At 64.1% G+C, this 27,096-nt stretch overlaps 4 protein-coding genes across 8 annotated transcripts; all 4 read left to right on the top strand.

The window, feature by feature from the left end:
* Positions 1-2,002: 2,002 nt before the first annotated feature.
* Positions 2,003-5,772, top strand: TAGLN2 (transgelin 2). Its single transcript, XM_087772140.1, has 5 exons — positions 2,003-2,135; positions 4,592-4,788; positions 4,865-5,039; positions 5,117-5,219; positions 5,294-5,772. Exons 2-5 carry the CDS (start codon positions 4,609-4,611, stop codon positions 5,433-5,435), a joined length of 600 nt encoding a protein of 199 aa, XP_087628266.1. The 5' UTR covers positions 2,003-2,135; positions 4,592-4,608; the 3' UTR covers positions 5,436-5,772.
* Positions 5,773-6,245: 473 nt separating this feature from the next.
* On the top strand, positions 6,246-15,574 carry CFAP45 (cilia and flagella associated protein 45). 4 transcript variants are annotated; one of them, XM_087772633.1, is made up of 11 exons: positions 6,246-6,607; positions 9,587-9,723; positions 11,787-11,928; positions 12,570-12,740; positions 13,007-13,185; positions 13,416-13,545; positions 13,838-13,984; positions 14,076-14,189; positions 14,464-14,657; positions 14,884-15,108; positions 15,312-15,574. In XM_087772633.1, the coding sequence occupies exons 1-11, from the start codon at positions 6,401-6,403 to the stop codon at positions 15,433-15,435; spliced, it is 1,770 nt and encodes a 589-aa protein (XP_087628759.1). In that variant the 5' UTR covers positions 6,246-6,400; the 3' UTR covers positions 15,436-15,574. The 4 variants fall into 4 exon arrangements, with proteins under 4 accessions (XP_087628759.1, XP_087628760.1, XP_087628761.1 ...); XM_087772634.1 differs by lacking the exon at positions 6,246-6,607 and adding an exon at positions 6,623-7,722; XM_087772635.1 differs by lacking the exon at positions 6,246-6,607 and adding an exon at positions 6,623-7,575.
* Positions 15,575-15,766: 192 nt separating this feature from the next.
* VSIG8 (V-set and immunoglobulin domain containing 8) lies at positions 15,767-21,756 on the top strand. The gene is made up of 7 exons (XM_009464965.2): positions 15,767-18,369; positions 18,775-18,950; positions 19,428-19,629; positions 19,724-19,888; positions 20,153-20,275; positions 20,422-20,557; positions 21,039-21,756. Exons 1-7 carry the CDS (start codon positions 18,321-18,323, stop codon positions 21,208-21,210), a joined length of 1,023 nt encoding a protein of 340 aa, XP_009463240.1. The 5' UTR covers positions 15,767-18,320; the 3' UTR covers positions 21,211-21,756.
* Positions 21,757-23,057: 1,301 nt separating this feature from the next.
* On the top strand, positions 23,058-27,051 carry CFAP126 (cilia and flagella associated protein 126). 2 transcript variants are annotated; one of them, XM_087772168.1, is made up of 5 exons: positions 23,058-23,154; positions 23,240-23,302; positions 24,328-24,408; positions 24,533-24,709; positions 25,357-27,051. In XM_087772168.1, the coding sequence occupies exons 1-5, from the start codon at positions 23,128-23,130 to the stop codon at positions 25,645-25,647; spliced, it is 639 nt and encodes a 212-aa protein (XP_087628294.1). In that variant the 5' UTR covers positions 23,058-23,127; the 3' UTR covers positions 25,648-27,051. The 2 variants fall into 2 exon arrangements, with proteins under 2 accessions (XP_087628294.1, XP_087628295.1); XM_087772169.1 differs by lacking the exon at positions 24,328-24,408 and having other exon boundaries at positions 23,074-23,154.
* Positions 27,052-27,096: the final 45 nt, after the last annotated feature.

Here is a 27,096-nt window from a genome sequence, read left to right on the forward strand (position 1 = left end):
ATCTCGCGGTGTTCCGGGGGTCGCTGGTGGGCTGTGCCGCGGGTCACACCGGGTCGCCGCGGGCTGTGTCCCGGGCCTCCCCCGCCTCTCCCCGGAGTCCCGCCCGTGTGTCACCCCCGCCTGCCCCCCCCACGTCCGCTCGTGTTCCTCCGTGTCCCTCTGTTCTGCCCTTCGGGGTAACGCTCGGCTCTGTCCCCCCAGACTCGCCCAGCGTCACGTCATGCCCCCAGTCCTGCGCTGTCTCCCCCCCGGCTGTGTCCCCGGGGTGCCCCCATGTCCCCTGCATCAGCCCCGCCCCTGTCCCCCAGGTGTCCTGCCTGTGTCACCCCCCCATCGTCCCCAGCTGCATCCCCCGAGCATCCTGCCCTATGCCACTCCCTCGGCAGCCCTGTCCCCCGGGGTCCTGTCCCCATGCCACTCCCCTGGGTCCTGCCCTGTGCCCCCCTATTCCACCCCTGGGGGTCCTGCCCCGTGCCACCCTGGCCCTGTGCCCTGGACCTCCTGCTCCCTTATTGCCCCATGCTCCACCTAGGGGCCCTGTCCCCAAATCACCCTGTTACCCCCTGTCTCTCCTGGCTGAGTCCTTCCAGGATCCTGCCCCTGCATCACCATTTTCCTGATCTCTGTGTCACCCCCATGGGAGCTGTCCCCCTGTATCATCCTCCCCCCCCCCCCCGCTCTCTGTGTCACCCTGGGCCTCTCCCCCATGGGTCCTTGCCCCCCCTGTGTCACCCTTAAAACTGTTCCCCTGCGACTGTGCCACCCTCATGCTGTCACCCCCTAACCCTGCCCCTATTTCTGCACCCCCATGTGACTCCCTGAACTTGTCCCCCCTATGTCACCCCTGTCCCATCCTGGTACCCTTGGTCACGTGCCACCCCCTGCCCTGGTCCCCTCATCTGTGTGTCCTACAGCCATGCACCCGTGTTGCTAAAGCCACAGGAAACCCCACTGGAAATCCCCGGGGGACACCCGCAACCCGGGCGGGGGGGGGCGGCATGGGGGACGACAGGGACAACACACATCCCGCCACGTGTCACCCGTAGGTGCAGGAGGGGCACCGGCTACTGGGGGGGTGGGGGCACTCCAAGGCCGGTCTCCACCATGACGGTGTCCTCATGACTGAGCTCCCAAGGATGGTGGCACATCGGGCTGGCTCAGGAGGGTGGGTGCTGAGCCCGGGACAGAATTTGGGTGCCGAGGGGTGGGTGGGGTCATGGGGCCGCCGCAGTGGCGGCCCTGCCACCCGTTCCGGAGGCGGATGGTGGCTTTGGGCCGAGGTTTTGTTTGTTGTTTTGGTCACGCTTCCTATGGAGACAGGACTTGTGCAAGCACCATCGTCCCTCCCTGTGCTGCCAGGGACACCACGGGTGCTGGGGAGGCCATGTCCCTGCGGGGCCTGCAGCCCCCCGAGCTGTCCCCCTGCCACCATGGCCAGGCCCTGGTGGTCCCCACCACCATGTCCACCGTGGTGACCATGACCTCTGCTACTGCAGCTGGGCCCTGTTGCCATCACAGCCTTGTTCCCCACTGCCACCATGCCGGGTTCTGTCTCCACCATGGTCACCACAGCCCCCATATCCCCTTGCCACTACAGCCCCTGTCTCCACCAAAACCCTGATGTCCCTTGAACACTATGGCCAGCCTGTCCCTACCACAGCCACCCTGTCCCTGCCACCACAGCCAGCCTGTCACCACCACAGCTACACTGTCGCCACCACAGCCACCCTGTCCTCACCTTGGCTGCCACAGCCATCCTGTCCCCACCACAAGCCCTGTGTCCCCCTGCCACCACGGCTGCCATGTCCCCACTACAGCCGCTCTGTCCCCCTGCCACCACATCCCCCCTGTCCCCACAGAGCCCCTCTGTCCCCCTGCCACCACGACCCCTTATGACCCCGCCGCCACGGCCCCCCGCCCATCCCGCGCCGGAGCCCGCTTCCCGCGGGGCCGGCGGGCGGGGCGGGGCTGCAACGGGGTGCGGTGGCGGCGCGGCCCCGGCCCCGGCCCGGCGGACCCGCCCCGGGAGCGGGCGGTACCGGGCCGCCCCCGGCCGCGCTGACATCAGCCGTGAAAAGGGCGCGGGCGGCGGCATCCGCCACTGCCGCACCGGGACCGCGGGATCGGCGCCGCAGGTAGGGAGGGGCGCGGGCAGCGGGCAGCGCCCGCGGGCACCGGGCGGCAGGTGGGGACCGGGACCCGGGATCGGGTGGGGACCGGGACGGAGATGGGGACCGGGACGGAGATGGGGACCGGGACGGGACCGGCCGCTCTGCCCTAAAATGGCCGGGGCCGCGCTGCCCCGGCGGCCCGGAGCGGGACCGGTCCCCCGGACTGCCCTCGCCCCGCCCCGCGCGGGTAACGGCTCCGGGCAGGGCCGGGCGCCGCGCCCGCGGAGCAGCCGGGACGCGCGGCCGCGCCCGGGAAGCGGGACCCGGGTGCGGCTTCCGGCCCCGCCGCTCCGGGCGCCCCGGGAGTGCGTCCGTCCCGGGGCTGCGGTCCCTCGGAGCCGGCTCGGCGGCCCCGGCGCCGGGTCTGCGCCTCGTCCGAGCCCCGGTGCCCTCCTCGCTGGCCCAGGGGTGGCCGTGTCCCGGCCAGGCTGGGTCCGGTCCCCTCCCCGGTGCTCCCCGGTGCTTGCGGGGTCCCCAGGGTGTCCCTGCCCTCCGTATGGTCACCTCCCTGTCGGCCCTGGGCTGGCTGCAGGGTCCCCAGAGAGGCTGTGTCCCAGCCGGGGGTCCCCTCCCCGCTGGCCCTGGGGGTCTATGTGGACCCCAGGGTGGCCGTGCCCTGGGTACAGTCCCCTCCCTGCTGCCCCCGGGCTGTCTTCGAGGGTCCCCAGGGTGGCCCTGTGCTGGCTGGGGTCCCCTCCCTGCTGGCACTGGGGAGGTCTACGGGGTCCCCAGGATGCCTTGGACCCAGCTGGGCTGGGTACAGCCCCCTCCCTGCTGGCCCTAGGAGACCAGGGTTCCCAGGCTGACTCTGCGGACACCCGGGTGACTGCATCGCAGCCGGGATCTCCTCCCCGCTGTCCCCGGGATGCCTGGAGGGTCCCCAGGTTGGCCGTGCCCCAGCTGCCCGGGGCATGGTCCCTTCCCTGCTGCCCCCGGCGCTGCTGTGGTCTCCCCAGGGTGGCGACGCCCCGGCCGGGCTGGGTGCAGCCCCTTCCCGTGCGGTCCCCAGCACGGCAGTGGTGCAGCTGGGCTGGGTCCGGCCCTCCCCTCCCGTCTGGGCAAGCCCCAGCTGTGTCGGGAAATCAGCCCTGTCTGCACCGATTTCAGCTCCTCTTTGTTTCCCAACCCGCTTGGCCCCCAGCCGGGCGCTCCCCGCGCTCCGGGAAAGCCGGCTCCCTCCCTGCGGGGGCTGCCCGTGCCCCGGGGAGCCCCACGGCAGCCGACGGCTTTGGGGGGACCGTTGAGCTGCGGTTGCGGGGTGGCCACAGCGCTGAGGCTTCGCACGGCCGCCCCACTGCTGCCGCCAGCTTCCCTGGGGGCTTGGGGTTGATTTGCCTCCTGTCCCAATGAGCCGGGGTGGCTTGTCCCCTGGCTGCTCCTGGTGACAGGAGTCCCGAGCCTGAAGCCAGGCGTGTGATGGGGTCGAGCTCTGTCCCAAACTGAGCCTCGTCCCCCCAGGTGTGGGCTGGGCTGCCCCAGGCCAGCAGCTGCCACATGTCCCCAGCTGGGGCTTGGGCACCGGGGCTGGCAGGGGCACCCACACGCCCGGGGGGAGCAGCCTGTGCTCCTGCTTCTGCATGCCAGGGTGCCCCCCCAAACACCAGGGGTGCAGAACCGGGTGCAGAAGGCAATGCATGGCCTGGGCAGCCCCACGTGCCCACTGCGTCACTGGTGGGCAGAGAGGGTCCAGATCACCCCAGGGCTTGGAGCACCCTGGCTGCATGGGCAGGGCAGCGCTGGTCGGCTCGCATCCCCCCCATGGGCACCTTGCACAACCTCCATCCTTCCCAGCACGGGTGGCACTGGCTCCGTGGCACCTTGGCAAGGGCAGTGCCCTGCCACAGGCCCCGCCAGGTCCGGCTCCCCTGCCAGAGTGGGGGCACCACTGCCGGCAGCCCCAGGCCCTGTGCTCCCGAGCCAGTCCCGGATCTGGCACCTGGCCTGAGCAAATGGGTGAGCTTCGCAAACAAGCTTCGACGGGCAGCGAGTGCCTGCCAAGTCTGTGCGCGCGCTTGACGGTGCCGAGCCGGAGGGACAGGGATGCTCGGGGCAGGGGGTCTGCCCCTGGCATTGAGGGGCCATGGTGCTGCCCACCCTGCCCAGGGTCAAATTGCCTTGTCGCCCTTGGGTGGGCATGGACCCAGCACCCACTCCTGGCCAGCTGGGCAGGAAGCAGGCGGGGCAGGGCAGAGCCCGGGCAGCGCCTGGCACAGGCGATAAGGCTCCGCGCCGGACATCCAGGCAGCCTGACTGCGCAGGATGGGGCTCTGCCACATCTGCTGGTGGGGAGCAGCTACCATGCCCACTGTCACCTGCTGTCCCCGAGGGCCTCCACCATGCTGCGGGCACGAGGCCATGTCTGTCCCATGCCGGATGCCCCAGTGCCACCAGGGCTGCTGACGGGGGTCCAATCTCTGCAGACCCCTCCGCCGTCAGCATGGCAAACCGGGGACCATCGTACGGCCTGAGCCGGGAGGTGCAGCAGAAGATTGACCGGCAGTACGACCCTGAGCTGGAGCAGGTCCTGGTGCGGTGGATCCTGGCGCAGTGCGGTGGGGATGTCGCACAGCCGGCGCCTGGCAGAGATGGCTTCCAGCAGTGGCTGAAGGACGGCACCGTGAGTACCCTCAGGGCCGGCTGGGGCGGGGGGCCGCCACACTGTGCCACTTAACCCCCGTCTCCCTCCCGGCCAGGTGCTGTGCCGGCTCATCAACAGCCTGCACCCACGGGGCCAGGCGCCGGTGGCCAAGATCCAGGCGTCTGCCATGGCATTCAAGCAGATGGAGCAGATCTCGCAGTTTCTGCAGGCGGCCGAGCGCTACGGCATCGCCGCCACCGACATCTTTCAGACTGTCGACCTCTGGGAAGGTGAGCGGCTGGGTGGGCGTGGGGGACAGGGATGGGGATGGATGGGGACAGGGCTGAGCCTGCCTGGGGCCTTGCAGGGAAGAACATGGCGTGCGTGCAGAGGACCCTGATGAACCTGGGCAGCCTGGCCGTGGCCAAGGGCGATGGGCTCTTCGTGGGAGACCCCAACTGGTTCCCCAAGTAGGTGGTGGGTGCTGAGGGGGGTGTCGGGCCGTGGGGTCCCGTGGGGATGCTGACACCCGCCATGCCCGCAGGAAGTCACAGGAGAACCGGCGCATCTTCTCCGAGGACAAGCTGAAGGAGGGCCAGAGCGTCATCGGGCTGCAGATGGGCACCAACCGGGGTGCCTCGCAGGCCGGCATGACAGGCTATGGCATGCCCCGCCAGATCCTCTGAGCGCCCGCACCACCCCCGGCTGCCCCCAGCATGGCCCTGCCTGCGAGGGGCCCCCCGGGGCTGGCCCCCAAACTGCCTTAACCCACCCCCGCGGACCAGCTGGGTGCCCCCCAGCCCGGGCGCCTGCCCCCCTGCCAGTATTTCTAGATCCAAAGTCTTTTTATATTATTATTATTTGGCTGGGCGGGGGCGGAGGGGGGGCTGCCACACTGCCCCCCCACCGCTGCTGTGCCCACTCCCCCCCAGTGCCTTGGGGGCCGCGGTGCCCCCCCAGCCCCACCGCTGTGCTGGGGGGGTGCCCCCCCTGCCCCCCAATAAACAGCTCCTCTTCTTTCCAGGCCAGGCAGTTGTGATGGGGGGGCCTGGGCTGGAGAGGGCGGCAGGGGGCCCCCGGGTGGGGGGAGCCCCCGGGCTGGGGGGGGCGGGACCTGGGCCCCTGGGTGGGGGGACCCCACTGCCTCACCCCACGGCATGGCGGCAGCCCGGCCACCTGGGGGGCGGGGCTAGCACGGAGGGGCGGGGGCGGGGGCGGGGATGGGGGCGGGGCAAGGGCGGGTGGGGTTGGCTGGGGGGCGGGGCAAGGGCGGGTGGGGTTGGCTGGGAGGGGCGGGGCAAGGGCGGGTGGGGCCGGCTGGGAGGGGCGGGGCAAGGGTGGGTGGGGCCGGCTGGGAGGGGCGGGGCAGTCGCTGCCTGCCCCCGTGGGGGCGGCGTGGGCGGTGGTCAACGGGGTGTGGCCGGAGGGCGCGGCCGGGCAGGGGGACGCGGCGTGGGGCAGGCGGGCGGGATGAGCGCGTGCTGCCTGCACCAGACCCCGCGTGCACCAACCCGCGCGGGAACGCTCCCGCGCGGCCCCAGCTCCGCCCCCGGGCGCGCGCTCGGGAGCGCCCCGCCCGCGCGGCGGTTGCCAGGGGAACGGGGGGGGGGCGTTGCCGTGGCGACGGTCGGCGGACGCCGAGCGCAGCGGGATGGTGAGCGCGGCCTGTCCCGGTGCACCGGGCCCGGGCCCCCCGCCCCGCGGCCCCCCCCGCCTCAGCCCGTGCGCCGCCCCTCTCCCGCTGCAGCCCGCCAACGTCCCCGCATCCCCCAGCCGTGCCCCCAGCCAGCCCCGCAGCCGGTACGGGAGGACGGCCCGGAGCACCGCGGCGGGTGAGGCGCTGTTCAGGGAGAGCCGGGTAAGGGGGCCGGGACACCGGGGGGCACCGCCGGCCGCCCGACCCCCTGCAGCGGGGTCGAGGGTGGCCGGGACCTCATCAGGCCGGAGCCAGCCCCATCCCGCCCGGGGCACCACGGTGCTGGGGTCCTGCCTGGTGCTCCCCAGCTCCCACTCGGGCGCAGGGGGCTGCTCGGCTGCCTTGGCCCCTCGCACTCCTTCTGCCGGGCCTCCTCCCACCCTGCTCGCACCAGCTCGCTCCCCGCAGGCTCTTCTCCACCACGTTGCCTCCACAGTCGCTGTTTTCCAGACCTCCCGGGTGAGGGACGTGGTCGCACCCTCGGCCAGCCCTCCCTGGCCCCTGCCACCTCTGTGCTCTTAACCCCCTGCCCCGCTGTGGGAGCCCGACCGTCCATTCCTTCTGGGAGGGTGCAAAATCCGCCCTCACCTCCTGGAGCCGCAAGCTTCCACTTTTCACAGGGTAATTGGTTAATTAGTGAGACAAAGGAGGCGAAACACACTGCTAAAGGAGAGGAGCCAGTGTTATGGGGTCTGTACATTAGCGGTTATTTCGTGTGGGATATACAGCAGTGGTTATTTCATGTGGGATATAGAGAGTCCTTGGAGCAGGGGCTGGAAGCTTCCAGAGCAGCTCGTTGCCAACATATTTAGACTTTCATCAGGGAGCTACGAAATCAGTCCCCTTGGAGACGAGGCAGAACTGCAGCAGGTCTCTGACCTCCTGGCCGGATGCCCTGGCCATTGAGAGAGGAGATAAACAGAGAGCAGTGGCTCTTTCCGGTCTTGTAAGGAAAAGGCTCGCTTCCTCCGCGCTCGTCCCTCGGCTGTCCCCGGCTCCCACAGGAGAGCCCAGGGGAGAGCTGCAGCCGCTGTCACTGAGGTGGATGATGGTATTTTCCAGGCAAGGGTGATGTTTGGACGTCCTTCCCCTGCTGCTGCTCCCCGCACCTCCTTCATCGACTCTCCCAGGTCCTCTCCCTGTGGCAGGCTGGGTTTATGGCTGCAGCCATTGCTCTCCCCACCCTTTGTGTCATCTTTGACACAGATCGAGGTACAAGGGCCAGGATGGATGCTGCTGGAGTTTGGCCAATCTCACGCTCACCGTCTCTTTGGCTGGTAAAACGTTGGGGGTATCTCCACCGCAGCCGCAGTACCTAGAACAGGCACTTGTCCCTCCATGGGGGTGTGTGTTTGCGGCTGTAATTTCCTCTCCTGGGTCTTATCGCTTGAAACAAATCTGTCCAAAGAGACTTGCCAAAACCCTTTGGCTTTTCAGAGGAGAGGAAGGAAGCATGTAATGAACATTACCTCCGCTCCCAACTGGAGGCTGTGCGGACGGTTTGCCTCGTGGGGCAGGAGGTTGGGAGCGCTCCCGGCAAGCGAACTGCTCCGAGGCTGCCGGGTCCATGTATCTCAGATGCCCTGTGAGCCGAGGAGCCCTGAGCAGGTTTATGATCTGTTATCCTGGAGGCCTCCAAGGCAGTTAGATAAAAATGTCATAATGCTCATATGGGTGTTAATTGAGTTCCCTGAGATTAATCCAGGTCTAGTCCAAGGAATTCTCCTGGCTTTGGGGACAACATGCAAGCTGGCTGTGGTGAATAACACCATTATCTTTGTTTGCATGGGTGTTTCAGTGCCAAACCCTTTAATTCAACAGCTCGCACTTGGGGCCCACGGTGGCTGGGAAGCTGCTCCAGTATCTGCCGTGCTGGGCTGCAGGAGGGCCCATGGTTTGGGGTCATCAGACCCGTAAAATGGAAATATTGCCAGCAGCAAGTTCCCAGGGAACTGCTCAGTGCCCGGCTGGCTGTAGGATTTGTTCCAGCAGTTGCTTACGATTTTAAAGCTGAACTGGTAAATGGAAGTACAAGGGAAACCACACATCTGTGTGTACCTTAGATTAGCTCTTGCAGTTCCCTGACCTGGGTGAGACTTTCGCTGGGATACCTACGCTATGGTTGGGCTTGGGGAAGCGACCCTGGGCTTGGGAAGCCGAACCTGCGCTACCGGGCGCGGGTGTCCTGGCAGGGGCTGTCCCACTCGGCTGCTGGAGGTTTGCTCTGCAGACCAGGGCCTCCTCTGAAATGCTCCTTCCCGTGGGATTGTCTGAGACCCTGGCAGGGCTTCACCCTGGGATGGAGGGATGCCTGTTCCTGCCTAGCGGAGGCCCTGCAGCCTGACCAGAAGTTTCTGTGGGGTGGCCCCACGAGCGTTGGGGACATCCCTTGGCTGCTCCCACCCCTCCGGGGGCACCCAGCACCCACCCTGCCCGGGGGGTGAGAAGTGGGGTCCCCAAGTCACCCCGCAGCCGGGGGACACTTCACTAGGTGGCAGTCTCAGCTCAAGCAAAGGGACTGGCACCAGTCCAGGCTGTACTGGAAGGACTGGTTTCTGCCCAGTGCTGTCTGCAGGTTGATGGCCCTGCAAGGCCAGACCTCAAGCTGTCCCCGCTTCCCCCTCCCCAGGATCCCCCTGCCAGCCCCCAGTGAGTTTGGGTCAGTCTGGGTCGGTTTTTCCTGAGTCTGTGGGGCTCAGCAGCACAGAGGTGCTGGTGGCCACAGGTGAGCAGGGCAGGGGCAAGCTGCCATCAGCTCAAGGTAGCCGAACTGATGCTTGAGCATTTGTGAGATTGTGCCCTGAGCAAGCAGCTATCAGCTCATTGCTTGCTTCAGATCTGAGTGAGAGACTGATGCCCAGATTTTTATAGTAAAACCTGTGCTGTAGGGGTATTTTTGGTTCTCCCCATGTCCTCATCAGGCCTTCGGAGTTGGGGCTGCTGAGGCAAAAAACCCTTCCTGTGTCCAGCCTTCACTGGCCTTGGTGGTGAGAGAGGGTGTTTGTCAGAAAGCATCTCGAGCTCATGGGAACCTGGGGGCCTCTCGTACCCAGAGCACCTCTGTGCCCAGGAGCCGGGGGCAGAGAGCTGAGCATGGGGCGGTGGCAGGAAAGCCGTAGGAAACACCGTCCTTTCTTGCAGAGCCTGCAGCAGTCGTGCTCTGGCAGCCCCATCGTGATCCTTCGCAATGTGCAGACTACCCCGAAAATGTCACCCGCTGTCGAGCACAAGCCCGAGACCATCCGTCTCATCACCAAGGACTTCATCCGTGACCTCATGTAAGTCTGTGCCCGAGTGGCAGCTCTGAGGAGCTTTCAGGGCTCTGCATGTCTGTCACAGCACCTTCTCGGTGCACAGAGCTTGTCCCGCCGCTTTCCGGGACATCTCAGGGGAGGAGGGATGGGTAGCAGCGCTCCAATACGCCTGGCTTGGGCAGCAATGGAGCCGGTAAGCGCTGAGCACTAGGTGTTTTACAGAGGCACTGAATCATCATAAGAACCAGTAAAAAGCAACATAAAAACTTCTCAGCAGCCAGAAAAGCTCCTTCTGGGCTGAGCAGCCCCCCCCAGGGTGGCACCTGCCCCCCATCATGTATCAAACGCTGCCTCCCATGCCCCGATACTGAAAAGGCCCGTGTGAGGCAGTGGAGCATCATCTGCAGCTCCTGCACACCAGGAGCTGTGTGTTTCTCTACAGGGATGTTTTATAAGCAAGGCTGAACTGTAAGAACCCAGGCCCTAATTACTACACCTCGTTAAAAGCCTGCAGCACATAGCCGAGAATAGAGCCATTATCCCAGCCAGCTCCAATTTAGCCTCATTTTGACCTCCCTAAATTTTCCTTGTAGTTATCGCTTGGTTCGAGGATCATCTTTGCTTCCTGTTTTGAACCTCTGTGTAATGCTCTTACACCCCATAAAACATGACACCTGCCCTGTGGATGGTTTGGGTTTGGGTTTTGTGGAGAGTGAAATGACACAGAGGCACTGGTTCAGGCTTTCGAGGCTGGTACCTGGTTTTATACGTTCACGTTCTCATTTAGCCCTGCTGACGAAGCTGAGGGCCAATTTCCAGATGTGTCGCATGGCCACAGCTCCAGCTGAAGCTGATGGAAACTGTTTATGCTGGCTTAATTCCTGAAAATCAGGCCCTAGACATCCCAGGCTGGTCACCCAAACACAGAGACGACTAAAGCAGTGGCCACTGTATCATTACTTTTATTAGTGCCGTTGTGACCATTAGCCATTCTTTAAAGCGTCCTGGAATCCGATGCTGTGATGCAGCTCTCGAATGATCATTATGCAGGTATCTGTTCATATTCACAAGGGTGGATGAAAGGTGACACACAATAATAATGAGTAAATTCTTAGTCCTGAACATCTTCAAAGTGCTCTATGCATGTGGTTAATATACGCTCCTACACCACACGCGTCACCATGGTATCTGAGTAATACAAAGAGTAATTAACTCCTTACAACTCCCCTGGAAAACAGCCCCGTATTATTATCCACATTTTTACAAGTGGGGAAATGGGGGCACCAAGAGCTTCAGTGATTTCCTCTCAACCACAGCATGAGTCACGGGCAGAGTTTGTGGCTCTGCAGTGTCCTGCAGAGCCGGGGTGACGGCTGGAAGGACACCTGCCAGCACTGACTGGCAGGGGAGAGGGTGCTCTGTGTTTGGGCAGTGTGGCGTTTCCTCGTCTTGTGCCGAGTGGATTCCCGGGGCAGCGGAGCCAAAACCGAGCTGTGCTGTGCAGATCTGGAGCCAAAGCAGGCTGAGTGTCACAAAACAGAATGAAAAGGCAGCTTCTGCACCCCAAAAATCTGTCCGCACAGAACAGAGGTTTCAATCTGGCATGCAGGAGCAGTGACAGTCAGTGTAGGGGCAGGGATGAGCAGCGTGTCCCACTGGAAAAGGGGTCAGGGCAGTGGTCAAAATTTTCCCAAATGAGAGCTGGGAAAGTCAAGTTGGACTGAAATACATTCAGCATTTTTTTTATTAGGGCTGACTAGGCCCATGCTGAATGTTTTGGGGTTTTCCCAGGAGGCCCCTGGCCACCCTGCCGAGCATCCTGTGTGTCCCCCTGGTGCATCACAGCCTGGTGCTGCTTTCACTGCACTTTCTGTTTCTTCCTCCCCTCCGACTGGAGAGTCGGGTCCCCACAGCTCAGGCACTTCCTGCATTGCTCTCAGGTGACTCCTGGTTGTGGAGCCGCTCCTGCCACGCCGATGTAGGCAGCCCAGGCAGGTCCCATGGCCAGGCAGGGAGGTCAGTGGGGCAGGGAATGGAGGGAGCTGTTGGAGACTCTGTGCCACTGATTGCTCTCTCTCTGTGCCCAGCGTCCCTGTGGAGAACCCAGCAACATCCCTCATTATTGGCCAGGAGGATTTCCAGCGCATTAAAGCAGCAGCTCAAGTCCTGACCAAGGAGGAGCATGAGGCCAAGCTGGCAGCCCTCAAAGCAGAGAAGGAAGCTGTTCTTGTAGGCATTTCCTCTCCTGCACCTTCTTTCCCTGCTTGCTGACAGGTCTTGGGCTGCGGGTGGAGGTGGATGCGCCCAGGTAGAGCCAACCTTGTGGATCAGAGACACGCCAGCTGGGGCTGTCCTCGGAGCTCTGCTCAGGGGCCACCACCTTAAGTCCTCTTTCACCCATGTTTTAGTGTGCCCATCGCTGCCAGGACAGCGTGCAGGGGAGGCAGCACGGCTATGTGTCTAGGGTCTCCTCTGATCCCCAGCCCAGCAAGGGCTCTGCAGGATTCCAGGGTTTGCCTGGTCCTTGGGCGAGGAAGGAATCCCACACTGGTTGCATCCAGCAGTCCCACACTGGTTGCTCCCCCAGCCCGTGGTGACCCCGGAGGCTGTGACGAAGCCTCTGTGTTGCATTTCTGCCACCCTGCAAAGGGAGTGGGGCATCTTAATAGCGGTGTGGGAAGGCGCTACCTAGCCTCTGTGCCATGGCTGGAGGACCCTGCCATGCCCTTCGGCTTCAGGCCAGCGATGCAGTGCAGTGGAGTGTGGCCCTTATGAGCCAGGCTGCCCCACAGCACCCTCGGGAAGGCTCAGCCTCCCAGGGCTGCCCCAGGAGGACATCCAGCTTTTGGCAGCCCTGCCTGTCCCCCCAGGAGGCGGTGAGCGAGCGCAAGAGTGCAGCAAAGCAAAGGGCTGTCCTGCAGCAGCAGACGGGGAAGCTGAGCGAGCTGGAGGAGGAGGCGCGGGAGCGGGCCCAGTACCTGCTGCAGCGGGCGAGCAGGATGCGCATGGAGCAGGAAGACGAGATCAAGGAGTTCAGCGAGGTAGAGCAGGGGGCTCCCTTGTGTCACCCAGCACCGCAGGACCTTCTGCAGATGTTAAGACCTGCCTGAGCTGCCTGCTCAGACAGGCTGCTGAGACCCCCCCGCCCATGAACTTCACCTAGCCACTCTGGACTTAAACCCTGCTCTACTTGTTGCTGCCCAGGGTCTTCCTCTCCTTCCCTTTTCCCCCTCCTTGTCTGTGTGTCTGTCCCTGCTGCCACTGCCAAGTCTGGCTCAGAGCCCAGGGAGACCTTTTGTCCCCACAGCTGATCCTCGGTGCCAAGTGCCACATGATCCGTGACACGCAGATCCTTGAGAAGCAGCTCATCGCAAAAGAGCTGGAGGAAGAAGAGAAGCGCCTGGCCAAGATGATGGAGGTGGAGAGGAAAAAGGCCGACGAAATGCAGGAGGAGCTGGAGCGCAGGAGGAAGCAGGAGCTAATCAGGTTTGCAAAAGAGTCCCTCTTCCCCGCGGAGGCATCCGTCCTCTTCCCAGGCCTTGTGCAGGAGCTGGGATAACCTCCAGCTGCTGGCTTCACACTGCAGCACGCCTCCCAGTCACAGTGGCTGGACCAGGCAGCGCAAGGCAGCAGACATACCACCTGATGTCCATGCCAGCACTTCTGCTTTTAGGAGTGGGACAGAGCCAGAGGGAAACCTGCTCTCTTCTTTCCAGAGGGAGGCAGGAGCTTGTGAAGCAGATGGAGCAGAACGCTGAGGAGCAGGCTATGAGAGCCGAGCAACGGGACCAGGAGGCACAGGAGCTGCTGGAGTACTTGGAGCAGTTGAAGATGGAGGACCTGAAGGTGTGACCAGTGACCCACGAGGGAGCAGGGGGGGCTGGAGTTAGATTTTCACCTTGTTGGAAGGGTGACCCAGTGGTGGGTAAGTCAGACTTGGTGTGTGGAGACAACAGCTGGCAGAATTAAAGCTCTAGTCTCTTGGGGAAGTTGAGGCATCCTCAGAAAGTGGCCCAAGCCCTCCCGAGCCCCGAGTGTGCTGGTGGGCCCTCAGGAAGGCACATGGGGAGAAGCGGAGGGAGTGCTCTGTGCTGCAGCGCTTGTCTTGTCACCCTCAGACCTTCTGCACCATTTTCAGGACTTGGAGCGGAGACAGGAGCAACAGAAGAAAATCCAGGCTGAGATTAAACGCATCAATGATGAGAACCAGAGGCTCAAGGAGGAGCAGCAGGAGCAGGAGAGGATGGCAGATGAACGGGTGCTCAAGTACCAGAGGCAGAAAATGGTAATAGGACTGAGTGTGTGCAGCACTGGCATAGGTTCAGCAGGCAGCAGAGGTGCTGCAAGGAGCTGCCACGAGGCTCTGTCCCACGCAGGAGCGTGAGGCAGAGTTTGAAGCTGAGCAGGAGAGAATCCGCCGGGAGAGGGAGAAGGAGACAGCACGCTTGAGAGCCATGCAAGAGAGGGCCCAGGACCAGCAGGCAGAGCAGGTGAGCAGCTTGCTGACACACGATGTGCTCCCATACTGGCTCACTCGCCACCTTCCTCATCACCACCTCAGCAAAGTGGAAGCTGTCCTGGATGTGGTGGGTCTACTGGGGCGTTGCAGGTCTGGACTGGGACCTGGAGCCAGGTGATGTTCTGGAGTAGTGCTGGCCATGACGCTGGGAGAGAGGCAAAACCACAGTCAAGTGCTTCCATACCTCCCCCCTGAGGGAAGCCCTCCAGGACCCCTCCAGCATCACCACTGTCCCCCTTTGGCAGGACGCACTGAGGGCCAAGCGCAGCCAAGAGGCTGCCGAGCGAGAGTGGCGACGCAAGGAGAAGGAGGCAGCGCAGAAGAAGACCGAGATGGAGCAGATGCTGAAGCGGAGTCGTCTGGAGCAGATTGCCCAGCGGGAGCACAGCATGGCTGTGCAGGTGCAGCAGGACCGCCACGAGTTCGAGAGGATCCTCAGGTGAGAGGAATGGTGCTAGGAGCCCACCAGTGAGATGGCCAGACCCTGCCTTGCAAAACGGGGCCGAGGGATAGGTGACGTGGTGGCAGGGGGACTGCTATGGGGGCTCCGAGCAATGAGTCAGCACAGTCGGTGGCTCTGGTGCTGGCCGAGGCCCCACGGGCAGGTTATCGGCATGTACAGGGGCTGGAGCGGGGCCTTTTACCTTCCCTGAGCTCTCCTGCAGGGCCCAGCGGGAGCAGATGGAGAAGGAGAAGGCAGAGGAAGCGCGGAGGGCACGTCTGCAGCTTGCCCATGCTAACGATGTCCGGCGCCAGATGCGGGAACGTCAGCAGCAGCTGGCGCAGGAGCGGGTGGCTGCCTTTGAGGAGTGCCAGCGGCTGGAGGAGGAGGCCCGCCAGCGCAGCCAGCGCATCGCCCAGCTCAAGCAGCAGAAGATGCAGGAGCTCAGGTGATGTGCTGCCAGCAGCCTCTTACTTCCCTGGTTCCCTGCATGTCCCTAAGTCCCTCCTGGCTTCCCACCATCTCCTGACCCCTGGGCCACCTCACAGGTTCCTTTGCATTCTCATCAAACAGGAGTCACTCCGGGGGCCCCAGTCCTAAAGCTCGGCTCTGGTGTAGCATAGGGTGCCTGATGATTTCTTCCCTCTGCAGAGCCTCCGGGATCCCTGAGAAGTACTGTGCCCAGGTGGAGCGGAGGGCCCTGAGCCGATCAAGCACAGCCCCTGGCCAGGCTCAGCCACATGATGAGAGGAGCTCCAGTTCCCCAGCCACTTAGGGGCTTCCATTTTCTTAGGCTGAGTTTTCTATGAACAGAGGTGTTTATGGAGCAGATGGTGTCTTTCATCCTTCTCTTGCTTCGGGTTTTTGGGCCAGGAGCTGCCCTTGGAGCTGGAGTAGCCCAAAGGCTCATTGTCCAACCTGCACCACTCCCAGGACAGAGATCACCCCTTGCCTGTCTCCCCACATCTGCTGGGAGAGAGATGTCAGAGGTAGCCCGTGTCCTCGGAGGGGCCAGGAGTATCTGCAGGCTCTCAGCACAGGTCAGTGTCACCACCAAAGCAGCTCGGAGCAGGGTGTGTGTTCCCAGCCCACACAGGGTGGCTCACGTAGGGTCCCCATGAGGCAAATGGGCTCTTCACACACACACAGCCCTGGCCCTGGCTGCCCACAGCTGCATCAGCCCTGGCAGTGCCACCCTCTCACTGAGGTGTTACCTCCGGGCCCTGCAGCAGTGGCCTTCTTCAGGGGCAAAGCAAAGAGACTGGAGCATGATGCAAACATTTAAAATCCATTTGGATAGGGACTGGCAGCTTCAGAGGGCCGGGATCCCGTAGGAGTGGCTCTGATTAATTGTCAGAGCAGCTGAAAAATAAAGAGAGCTGGCAAAGGTGAGACTGCCCAGGGCAGGGACGGCTCAGAGGATTCTGCTGTGAGCCCTGAGCCTCCTTCAGGCTGGGTAAATAGGGAGGACAAAATGCCCTAGACTCTTGTTATCTCTTCCCTGTCTCTTCTCCAGCTGCTGTGTGTCCCCATGTCGTGACAGAGCCAGGCACAGTGGGGCTGCACCACCCCTTTTGGAGCAGGGGCTGAAAGGCATTGCTGGTGCTGCAGGGTATCTGCCACCCGATCTCAAGCAAGCCCCTCGCGGCCACCAAGCTCTCTGGACCCCCTGCGGCCTCAGCACCCATGGCCGGCCCAGGAAGCATCTGCGGTGCTCTGCACCAGGCTCAGCTGCCTGCACCTCCATCCCCGGTCCCCAGCAGCCACATGCCAGCCATGTCACTCAGTCACCACCTTGGCCAGGCAGTCATAGCCTTGTTCTAGGCCATGCTCAGCCCAGAGGGTTTCAAAGCCACCACACTGGCCGCGCCAAAGAGGCTGTGACCACCAGCGAGCAGCCAGCCGGGGTGGAGTGGCTTCCCCACCCTTCCTGCGTGAGTGGGGCTCCCTGTGCCGAGGAATGCAGGAGTCACCAGCCAGGGAGCCAGCACTATGCCGGCAAGGAGCCCCGAGCTGCGGTGAGCCACGGCCCTGTCACAGTGGGAACGGCTCCTGTCACGGCAGGAACAGACCCCACCACACGGGAAGGGCCCCGGCAGGCGGCATCCCTCGCCCCGTCGGTGCTGCCCCGGGGCCAGGCCACGCACAGGGTACCTGAAATCACAGACGCGGTGAAGCACGTGCTGGGCTCAGCCCCAATTCCCAGCACGGGGCCGGTAAGGGTTAACTGGCAGTGGTGAGCTCAGCTTGGGGCCAGTAAATGGAGCAGCTCTTGGCCCCGGGGAGTGTTTGGGACTGTGGTGCCGAGCTGGGCGGTGCTGCCGAGCCGGCTGGGGCAGTCGTGGTCTGGAAAGCACCAGCATGGCCGAGCTGTGCCGCGGGGCATTGCACGGGTGAGCCAGACATGGGGCCTGACCCTGGCCCACAGCACCAGAGCAGCTCAGTGTGGGGGCTCAGCCATCTCAGCCCCTCCAAGGGACGCGGGCACAGAGAGTGCCCATGGCTGGGGGACCCACTGCTGAGCATCCCTGTCCCAACTCCTCCACTTGCTGCAGAGCATCCCTGTCCCCAGCTCCTCCATCCACTGCCGAGCATCCCTGTCCCAACTCCTCCACCTGCTGCAGAGCATCCCTGTCCCCAGCTCCTCCATCCACTGCCGAGCATCCCTGTCCCAACTCCTACATCTGCTGCCGAGCATCCCTGTCCCCAAATCTTCCATCCACTGCAGAGCATCCCTGTCCCCAACTCCTCCACCCACTGCTGAGCATCCCTGTCCCCAGCTCCTGCCCTCAGATCCCAGCAGGTTTTGACCCCTCTCTTCCTCCCCTCCGGCTGTCCCAGCCTCCTCCAACCACATTATATGTCCCCTCCGCTGTGCTGAGCATGGCCCAGGGTGTGTTGCCTCTGCTGCTGCCATGCCACCATGTCCCTGTGCAGTGAGCCATGGCCTGGAGCACCAGCCATGCCTCCACACAGTATTTCAGCAGTGCCACCGTCACCAGCATGGGCTTGGTGGGTGCCACGGTCCCCATATGGCCATGGCATCCCCATGCCCACTCACTGAGGGGGCAGGACCAGAGGAGGGATCTGCAGGAGCTTAAGCCCATGGTCAAACCACACCTTTAAGCTCTTCCAATTGCCCTGAGTCCTGCCCTGAGACCAAAATCCTTTCAGGACCTGCATGGGGTCAAGCTGGCACTTTCATGCAACTGCGGTGCTCGGCCACGCTTGGGCTGCTCCTGCAGGGTCCCAGGCAGCCTTTACCCACTGGCCACACTCATCCTGCCAGTGCCCCCACCAGGGTACGAGCCACCGGGCACCATGGGGTCCACAGGCCCCCTGATCCCTGCTCCGTTGCTCTGGGTGCCCCGGGGCATGATGGTGCCCCCTGCCCACGCTGCCTGCAGTGGGCCCCGGCCTGGGTCTGGCTGGATGGGAGCCCATAGCATGGTGATGCTTAATTACCAGGTAGGGAGTGGAGCAGGGCGGCATCGCTCATGCACAGCTTGGAGCCACTCAGTCATCCCAAAAGCATCCGCCCCACGGGGAGGAGCGCCCCGGCCCAGCATGTAAAAGCAGCCCCGCAGAGCCGGCTGCCTTGTCGCCTCGGAGCCTCCTCCGCTCCTGCTCCTCCTCACCGCCCGGCACGGCTGCAGCGTCATGGCAGGGCACGGCGCCAGCCTGCTCCTGCTCCTGGGTCTCATGCCAGGTAGGCGCTGATGGATCCCTGCACTTGGACCCACTCCTGCAGCAATGCCGCCAAGGATGGAGGGGTCCCTGCCCAGCCGCAGGGCACCCCAGAGTGCCAGATGCACCCCATGGTCAGCAGAGCACCTGCAGCTGGGGCTGGTCCTGCCCTGGCACCCACCTGTGTTGGCCAGAGCTGGGCAGGTGGCATTGAGCCCACTATGTCCCTTTGTCCTGATGCAGCTTCACAGGACCCAGCGGGTGCCAGCCCTGATGGGTGCTCAACCCCACTGGGACACCCAGCCCCTGCAGGTGCCCCTGGCAGATGGGTCCCTGCCCCATCCCTGCTTCCTGCAGGTCAGGTGCTATGGGATGTAGGGTTTGGCGTGCTCTCCAGCCGGCGTGATGGATGCCATTCTCTCCCCAGCTCTCCTCCTGGCCGTCAGGATCAACAGCAAGGGCCGGGAGGTGCTGTACCTGGCCAAGGGCGACTCGGTGAAGCTGGGCTGCCCCTACGTCCTCGAGCCTGAAGACAACGGTCCCCAGGGCGTGGGTATTGAGTGGATCCAGATCACACCCGAGCGGACTGGCCCAGAGAACGTGGTGAGTGTCACTCATCCTGGCAGCTGCCATCCCACCATGCAGGCAGGGCTGGGATGGACCAGATGGAGCCCAGCTGAGCAGGCAGGACCAGGCAGGACAGGCAAGGTCTGGCAGGGCAGGGAACAACCAGGCAGGGCAGGGAAGGACCAGGCAGAGCAGGCAGGGCTTGGAGGGACCAGACAAAGCCCAGCAGAGCAGGCAGGACAGGCAAGGTCTGGCAGGGCAGGGGAAGGTCCAGGTAGAGCAGGCAGAGCCAGGCAGGGTCTGGGAATGCTGGTCTGGGAAGGACCAAGCAGGGCAGGGAAGGACCAAGCAGGGCAGGGAAGGACCAGGCAGGGCAGCGGAGGAACAGGCAGGGCAGGCAGAGGCAGGCAGAGCCAGGCAGGCACAGGGCAGCTCATTTCCCTCCCCAGCCGGCAGCCTCTCATACCCCCATCTGGACCAGCCCTGCCCAGTCTCCCTGCTTGCCCCCCCCAGTTCCTGTCCTACCATGACCACCACGTCAACTACGGCAGCGGCTCAGGACTGCAGGACCGGGTTGCCTTTGTGCAGAACGACCCCAGCCAGTATGATGCCTCCATCCGCCTGGCCGACCTGCAGGTCTCTGACACTGGCACCTACCAGTGCCGGGTGAAGAAAAACACCGTGGCCGTGCATGAAGTCATCGTCACTGTGCAAGGTGAGCCCCCTACTGCCCCCCACCATGTCCCCTTCCCAGATGCCCTGGGAGGCCCCCGGTGGTCCTGACAGTGACAGTGTCCCTCTCCCTGCAGAGAAGCCAGCTACTCCACAGTGCTGGACCGAGGGGGAGCTGATAGAGGGGAGCAGCATCCTGCTGCGGTGCTACAGCCGGGGGGGTACCTCCCCACTCGCCTACCAGTGGGCCAAGCTGGCCGACGGCTACGGTGGGGGACGTCTGCCCTCCGGCACCATCCAAGGTAAGTGCTGGCAGGGCTGCACCCACCCAGGGGCTGGAGGGGAAACGCGGGTGCGGGGGATGCTCATGGGTGAGGTGTCCCTGTCTGTGGGTGCATGTGTTGGTGGGTACCTATGGCTGTTTGCACCCCGGTATGTGGGTGTCCGTGTGCACCTGTGTTCATGGGTGTCCATGTCTGTATGTGCCCTTGTCCTTGTGCACCCATGGCCGAGGGTGTGGGTGCTGGCAGGGGTGGGGCTGATGCGGCTGTCTCTCTCCGCTGCAGGACGTGCTCCTGGCGACCTGTTAATCCGTAGCCTGACAGAGGTGCACACCGGTGTCTACCAGTGCCGTGTCACCAACCGTGTCGGCTACTCTGTGTGCCAGATCAACCTCAACCTTGTGCCAAGTAAGTGCCACTGCGGCGGGGGGACAACAGTGCAGGCAGGGTGCTGCTGGGGACTGGCTCTGTGTGCCAGGGTGCCACCAGGGGCATGGTGACCAGTGGGCAGCCGGCAGGGAGGCCGGCGGTGACAGGCTGTGCTCCTGCTGCAGGAGGAAGGCAGGCGGGCATCATCACGGGCTCCATCCTGGGCTCTCTGCTGCTCTTCAGCCTGCTCGGGCTCCTCATCTGGGCTCTGATGTGCCGCTACCGTCGGAAGGAGTGCCAGCGGACCTGCAGTGACTGCAGGTGAGGGACATGGGGGCATGGGATGGGCACAGGGCCAGCGGGCACCAGCAGGTGCCACTGGGCACTGACGGGCATCACTGGGCACTACTGGGGACTGATGGGCACCCACAGGCGCCACTGGGAACCGATGGGCACCCATGGACACTGCTGGGTGCCACCAGGCACTGATGGCCACTGTGGGTCACCTATGGGTACCACCAGACAATGATGGGGACTGATGGACACTGACGGGCACCAATGGGTGCCGATAGGCACCCCTGGGAACTGCCAGGTACCAATGGACCCCAATGAGCACTGATGGGTGCCAGAGGGCAGTGATGGGCACTGATGGATGCTGATGAGTGCCACCAGCCACTGTTTGGCAGTGATGGAAAACAGTGAGGTGCCACTGAGCACTGCTGAGCATTGGTGGGCACCGATGTGTGCCACCGGCCACCGCCGAGCACTGATGGGTGCCACTGGGGCTCCCCTCTGCCCACAGGAGCAGCACCGGCGGCACCATGACCCGCCCCTGCAACGTCTGCACCCACCACAGCTACTCGCCCCATGGCATCAGCTACATGCAGTGCCAGCACGGCGACGGTGACGAGCGGGCGGCCGCCCTCATGTGCAACGAGGGCATCCGGCACCAGGTTGCCTGCCCAGCGCTGTAACCCCCCACCGACCCCATGCCCAGCCCCGATTCGGCTCCACGGAGGGAGCAATGGGGAGCCCAGAGCCGGCAGCATCACCGGGATCCGGTGCCACGCGGTGCAGGGCTGCACTGCCGGGGCTCGCCGTGCAAATTGCAGTCAGGAATTCAGCTCCCTCCTCCCCCCCCGAAACAACCCCGGCTTCCAGCAAACTCCGTTTGGGTTCATCAGTTTGTTTTGTTAGTTTTCTTTTTTTTGGCCCCTTTTTTGTATGTCCCCCCCCAGCCACAGCCCAGCTCTTGTCTTGGGGTGGCTCCTGGCCCCGCTCCCGGAGGCATCCCTCACTAGTGCAGCAATATTTATTTCTCTCTGGCCCGTCCCCTCGGCATCGAGCAGGGACGCGGCAGCCCCGAATTGCCCAAACCGGCTGCCTGGCAGCCTCCCGCCTCCGGCCTGGCGCCGCCGGTGCCCCTGCATTGGCTTTAGCAATTGGGTGTTATTCAAGCCGAGACGCCATTGGCACCAGGATTTGCAGTTTGGAACAAGAAAAAAATGAAAAGAAATAAACTAAAGTGAATTCAGTGCTGTCCTGTCGTGCCTTGCCTCTCCCCAGCTGGGCGCTCAGGAAGGTCCCGGGGAGTTGGCAGCACCGATTCACCAGAGCAGTGGAGGAAAGCTCGTCCTGGGATGGGTCACTCGATGCCATGGCAGTGGCAGGGCACCTGGCACGCTCCTGGCAGCACCTGTCCCACTGTCCCCGTGCGGACGCCGCTGGGTCCCATGGGTGTTTTCTGGGGCTGCTGCCAGGGCACGCTGCCACGTGGCCGCAAGTGCCCTATGTTGGCCAGGATGCTGGGCGAGCTGGGACATGTTGGGGAGCCATTGCCTGGGGGTGGCTGCGAGGCCCGGCAGGGCATGGGGGGAAGAGGGAGAGCCTCAAACAGGGAGCGCAGGCAGCCCCAAATGGCAAAGGTGCCCAGATCCAGGATGCCCTAACCCTAGTCTTAAGCCTAACCCTAATGCAATGCTGCCCATAACCCTAAACTTAATCCTCAGCCTGACTCTTGTCCTAAGGCTGACCCTAACAATAACCCATGCCCTAACCCTAATACTAACCCTAACCTGGGCCCTAGCACTGACCCGAAGCCCCATGTCAGTCCTAACCCTCATGTTAACCCTAATCCAGGTGCTAACCCCAATGCTAGTGCTAAGCCAATCCCTAATGCTAAACCTAACCCTACCCTAACCCCATACTGGCCCCAGGGCCAGGAGTGAGAAGGGGGACCCACGGGCCAGGGGCTGCCCTGGCCAAACCCGCGCCCCCGCCCTGCAGATGCCCCTCCTGCACCTATACCACCCCAGGCCCGCACCAGACCCGCACCAGGCCGGGAGAGGAGAGAAGGCAGCAGAGACAGAGCCGCATGGGGAAAGTTGCTGCTCCCTGTGCCGCTTCCCTCTCTCCCATGGGATCTTTCAGACTTGTTCCTCCCATGTCCCCGGTTTGCACCCACTGGTAGATCCCGGTGGCACCCAGTGCTTGGGCGACCATCTCCCCCTGCCCTCGGGATGGGGCTCCCTCGGCTTCGTCCTAACGCAGCCAGAGCCCGAACACTGACCCTGACCCAGCCTTAACTCTCTTACCCGACCCTGACCCCGCCATCGCTCCAGCCCTAGCCCGGGCTCCCCCCGCCCGCGGGGCACCGGCACCGGCACCGGCACCGGCACCGGCACCGGCACCGGCACCGGCACCGGCACCGGCACCGGCACCGGCACCGGCACCGGCGGGGAGCAGCTGGAGCTGACGTCACGGGCCCCGCCCCCGGCCCCGCCCGGCCCCGCCCGGCCCCGCCCCTCCGGCAGCGCCCGTCGTGGCCGCCAGGGGGAGCGCGCGGCGCGAGGTCACGCGGGGCGGTTGCCAGGGGACGGCGCGCGCGGCGCATGGCCGCCCGCTACGGCGCGGGGCAGGTGGGGGCGCGGGTGTCCCGGCCGCCCCGGGGGGTCCCGGCCCCGGCCCCGGCCCCGGCCCTCACCGGCCCCGCTCTCCCCGCAGTACGAGGACGCCTTCAGCCCCCACCACCTGCAGAACTGGAGCGTGCCCCGGCCCGGCCGGCAGGTACGCACGGCCCGGACCCGCTCGGGACCCCCCTCAGCCCCGGCCCGGACCCTCGGGACCCCCCAGAACCCCCCGAGACCCCGGCCTGGACCCCCCCGAGGCCCCCTGGGACCCCCCCCAGTCCCGGCCTGTACCCCTGGAACCCCCCAGGACCCACCTCAGTCCCGGCCCGGGCCCCCATGGGACCTCCCCAGCCCCGGCCATCGCAGGACTCCTAGGACCCCTCCAGCCCCACCCTGGACCCCCGGGAACCCCCCAGTCCCATCCCGGACCCCCCCGGGGACCCCTCAGCCCCAGCCTGGACCCTCAGGACCCCCTGGGACCCTTCTTAGCCCCAGCACGGACCCCCTGGGGCCTCCGAGCCCCCCCCCAGTCCCTGCCTGGACCATCGGGCCCCCCCGGGACCCCCCCAGCCCAGACCATCACAGGGCCACTAGGACCCCCCCAGCCCTGTCCCGGACCCCTCCCCAGGACCCCTCTGCCCCAGCCTGGACCCTCAGGACCCCCTGGGACCCCTCTCAGCCCTGGCCCAGACCCCCTGGCCCCCCCCACCCCTGGCCTGGCACCCCCCCGGGCCCCCCCAGCCTCGGCCTAGACTGCTGGGCCCCCCCAGGACCCCCCCAGCCCTGGCCTGGAATCCCCCAGGGTCTCCCCAGCCTCGGCCTAGACTGCTGGGACCCCCCAGGACCCCCCAGCCCTGGCCTGGAATCCCCCAGGGTCTCCCCAGCCTCGGCCTAGACTGCTGGGACCCCCCAGGACCCCCCTAGCCCCAGCCCAGACACCCCCGGGACCCCCCCAAGCCCAGACCATCGCAGGACTCCTAGGATCCCTCCAGCCCCAGTCTGGCCCCCCAGGCCCCCCCTGGCCCCCTCCCGGACCCCCCCTGGGACCCCTCAGCCCTAGCCTGGACCCTCAGGACCCCCTGGGACCCCCATCAGCCCTGGCCCAGACCCCCTGGACCCCCCTCAGCCCCAGCCCGGACTCCCCTGAGACCCCGTCCATACAGCCACCCCCTGCTCCCCCAGCGCCCCTTGCTGCGGGAGGGCTCCACACCGATTGTTGCCGACAACCGTGGGCACCTGCTCCCCACCGTGCCCCGCTCCCAGGTGAGCCAGATCCACGGGCACCCGTGGCGGGGGCAGAGGTGGCCGCTTCTGCCCCTCAGCCGGCACTGGGGCTCCCTGGGGCTGCAAGGCCCTCGCCAGGCCCCGCTCCCCCTCTTCCTCCCAGGCATCCCCATGGGGCAGGTTTGTGGGGACCTGGGAAATGCCGCCGAGGATTCCCCCGGCCAGGCTGGACCTGACCTCCCGCTCGGCCACCGCCGCCGCACGGCTCATTGACTGGATCCACCAACCCACTGCCCTGACCCGCGCCTGCAACGGCCTCCGGACAGAGATCACCGGGAAGGTAGGTGCCTCTCGCCGGCAGTCCAAGGACAGCACCCCAGCCCACCAGCAGATTTCAGGGGCATTTTGTACCACCCCAGGCCCGCACCAGGCTGGGAGAGGAGAGAAGGCAGCAGAGACAGAGCCGCATGGGGAAATTTGCTGCTCCCTGTGCCGCTTCCCTCTCTCCCATGGGATCTTTCAGACTTGTTCCTCCCATGTCCCCGGTTTGCACCCACTGGTAGATCCCGGTGGCACCCAGTGCTTGGGCGACCATCTCCCCCTGCTCTCGGGATGGGGCTCCCTCAGCTTCGCCCCAAATCCAGACTTATCACCCTGCTGCTGGCCGGGTGCCAAGGCCGCCGCGGCCACCACTGTGCCGGCAGGAGGAGCTCACAAGCTGCTGCTCTCCTCCCGGAGAAAAGCATCTGAGAATAGGGGCTGCCCTGATGCGGAGAGGTTCCCAGCACCCCTTTTCCACTCCCTGCTTCTCCCCGGGGACCACTGCAACGGTGCCTCATCCCTGGGCAGAGCAGCCCCTGCCCCGAGTGCTGCGGTGAGCCCAGCACAGAGCCTGGCCCTGCAGCAAGCCCAGACCCACTGGCCCCAGTGTTTCTGTCCGGTCCCCATCTTTGCACCATGAGCACAGCACACATCTCCCTCACACAGCCCCAAGAGCTTCAGTCAGACGTGCGACCGGCCAAGGAGCCTTCCCAAAGGAGCAGTCAGGCATCCAGCGAGGGCATCCAGCCCGCCAGGGCCTCTCCCGGGCCACCACTGGAGGAGCTGCCTGGGCCTGGAGCAGGAGCCACAGCCGCGGTGCCACTTTCCTGCGAGCCCGGCTGCACGGAGGTCCAGCTGAAGGCAGACACGTCCCTGGAGCCCCAGCTGCACACCAGCCTTGCTCCCAGCAGGCCAGGCATGGGGGACAAACCCCATGCTCCCAGCAGCCTGCTGTGACAGACCTCGGGTGAGGAAGGGGGACCTGTCAAAGCAGCCTGAGCGAGGCCGACACCGGGACAGCACCACATGTCCCACACTTTGTGTTCTCATGGCAATTGGAAAAATACAAGTTTTAAAAAAAATAAATAAATCCCCATGTTTGGTTTCAGTAGCTCAGGGCAGAGCCCCAGGCAGGTCCAGGCTGCATGGGTCTGCGCGGTGCTTTGTGTCAGACGTGGTGCCTTCTCTGGGCTGTATCTTGGCTTGTCCCGTTTAACAGCATCTCGTGCTGGAAACATGGGACCAGCCGCAGGCCTGGAGCCGCTCACGGCTCACCCGGCCTCTCCCCATGCCGACCAGCAGCAATCCCGCTGCTGCAGGCTGGTTTCATCCATTCCTTGACCAGAGTCTTGTGGGGGAGAGAGGCAGGTCTGGCCTCGTTTCCCGTGACTGGGAAAGCGGTGGTGGTGGGTCCGCCCCAGCCGTGGGGCAGTGCTGCCAGCCCCCTGCCACTGCTCCTGAAAGGAAAATAAAGTCTGTGAAGTACAGCCAAGAGATGCAGCGAAGTCTAACTTCGTTAGCAGCTGGCACACACCACAGAATAGCTCATTAGCGAGCAGAAGTGCGTTCCAAATAAAAGCCATTTCAGCAACTGCAGGAAGTAATTGGTTTAAAGCTAAAATATGTTCATTTTCACCCAGGAGAAGCTCTCTCCTGCTGGGGCATGTGGCTACACTGAACGGGATTCGGCAGTAAGTCTTTTCCCTCTGTCATGATGACAGCAGACTGCTTTTCCTCCTTTGTGATTTCTCATCTCCAAAGCTCCACGTCCCCTCAGGGCTGTGATGCCGTCTGCTAATTAAAGGAGTGGCAGATATGTAGGTCCAGCAGGCAGGCAGAGGAGCTGAGCGAGTGGGAGGGACAGGGCTCAGATCAGTGGCGGAAGTAAAAGCAATCGCATGGAAACAAGCCTGGCCGGCGTGAGGGATCTTGGAGAGCATTATTGGACCAGCTCCCCTCCTGCCACTTCAGGTCTCCATCAAAACTCCAATGAGGAGAGCAGATGTTCCCTATAAAGCCGACATTTTGCCGGCTGATGATGTGAAGGGGAAGGAGGATCCTTCCTGAAACAGAGCCGAAACCCTTGCCAGGACAGGAAAGCGGGACAGAGCTCCTGATGGGGAGCATTCTCTTTGTAAAGCTTTGCTCCCAGTGGCAAATGTTAAAAATTGGCCAATTTGAACAAAAAGCTCCTGAACCTTGTGCAGGCATTTGTACCAGCACAATCACAGTCCAGGTAGGAAATTCCTTTCTGCCAGGCTGGCAGCATTTCACAAAGCCAACCCCGCACCCGCCAGCTCCAAAGGTCAGGCACTACACCTGCCTCTAAACACTGCAAACAGTTTGTTTTTCCATCGCCCGGCTCCTCTGGGAAGTGGCGACTCCCCGGATCTCAGAGCAAAACAC

The sequence above is a fragment of the Nipponia nippon genome, unplaced genomic scaffold (genome assembly GCF_047370975.1).
Source record: "Nipponia nippon isolate SJK-2023a ecotype South Korea unplaced genomic scaffold, ASM4737097v1 scaffold_36, whole genome shotgun sequence".
In the NCBI taxonomy this organism is placed as follows: Eukaryota; Metazoa; Chordata; class Aves; order Pelecaniformes; family Threskiornithidae; genus Nipponia; species Nipponia nippon.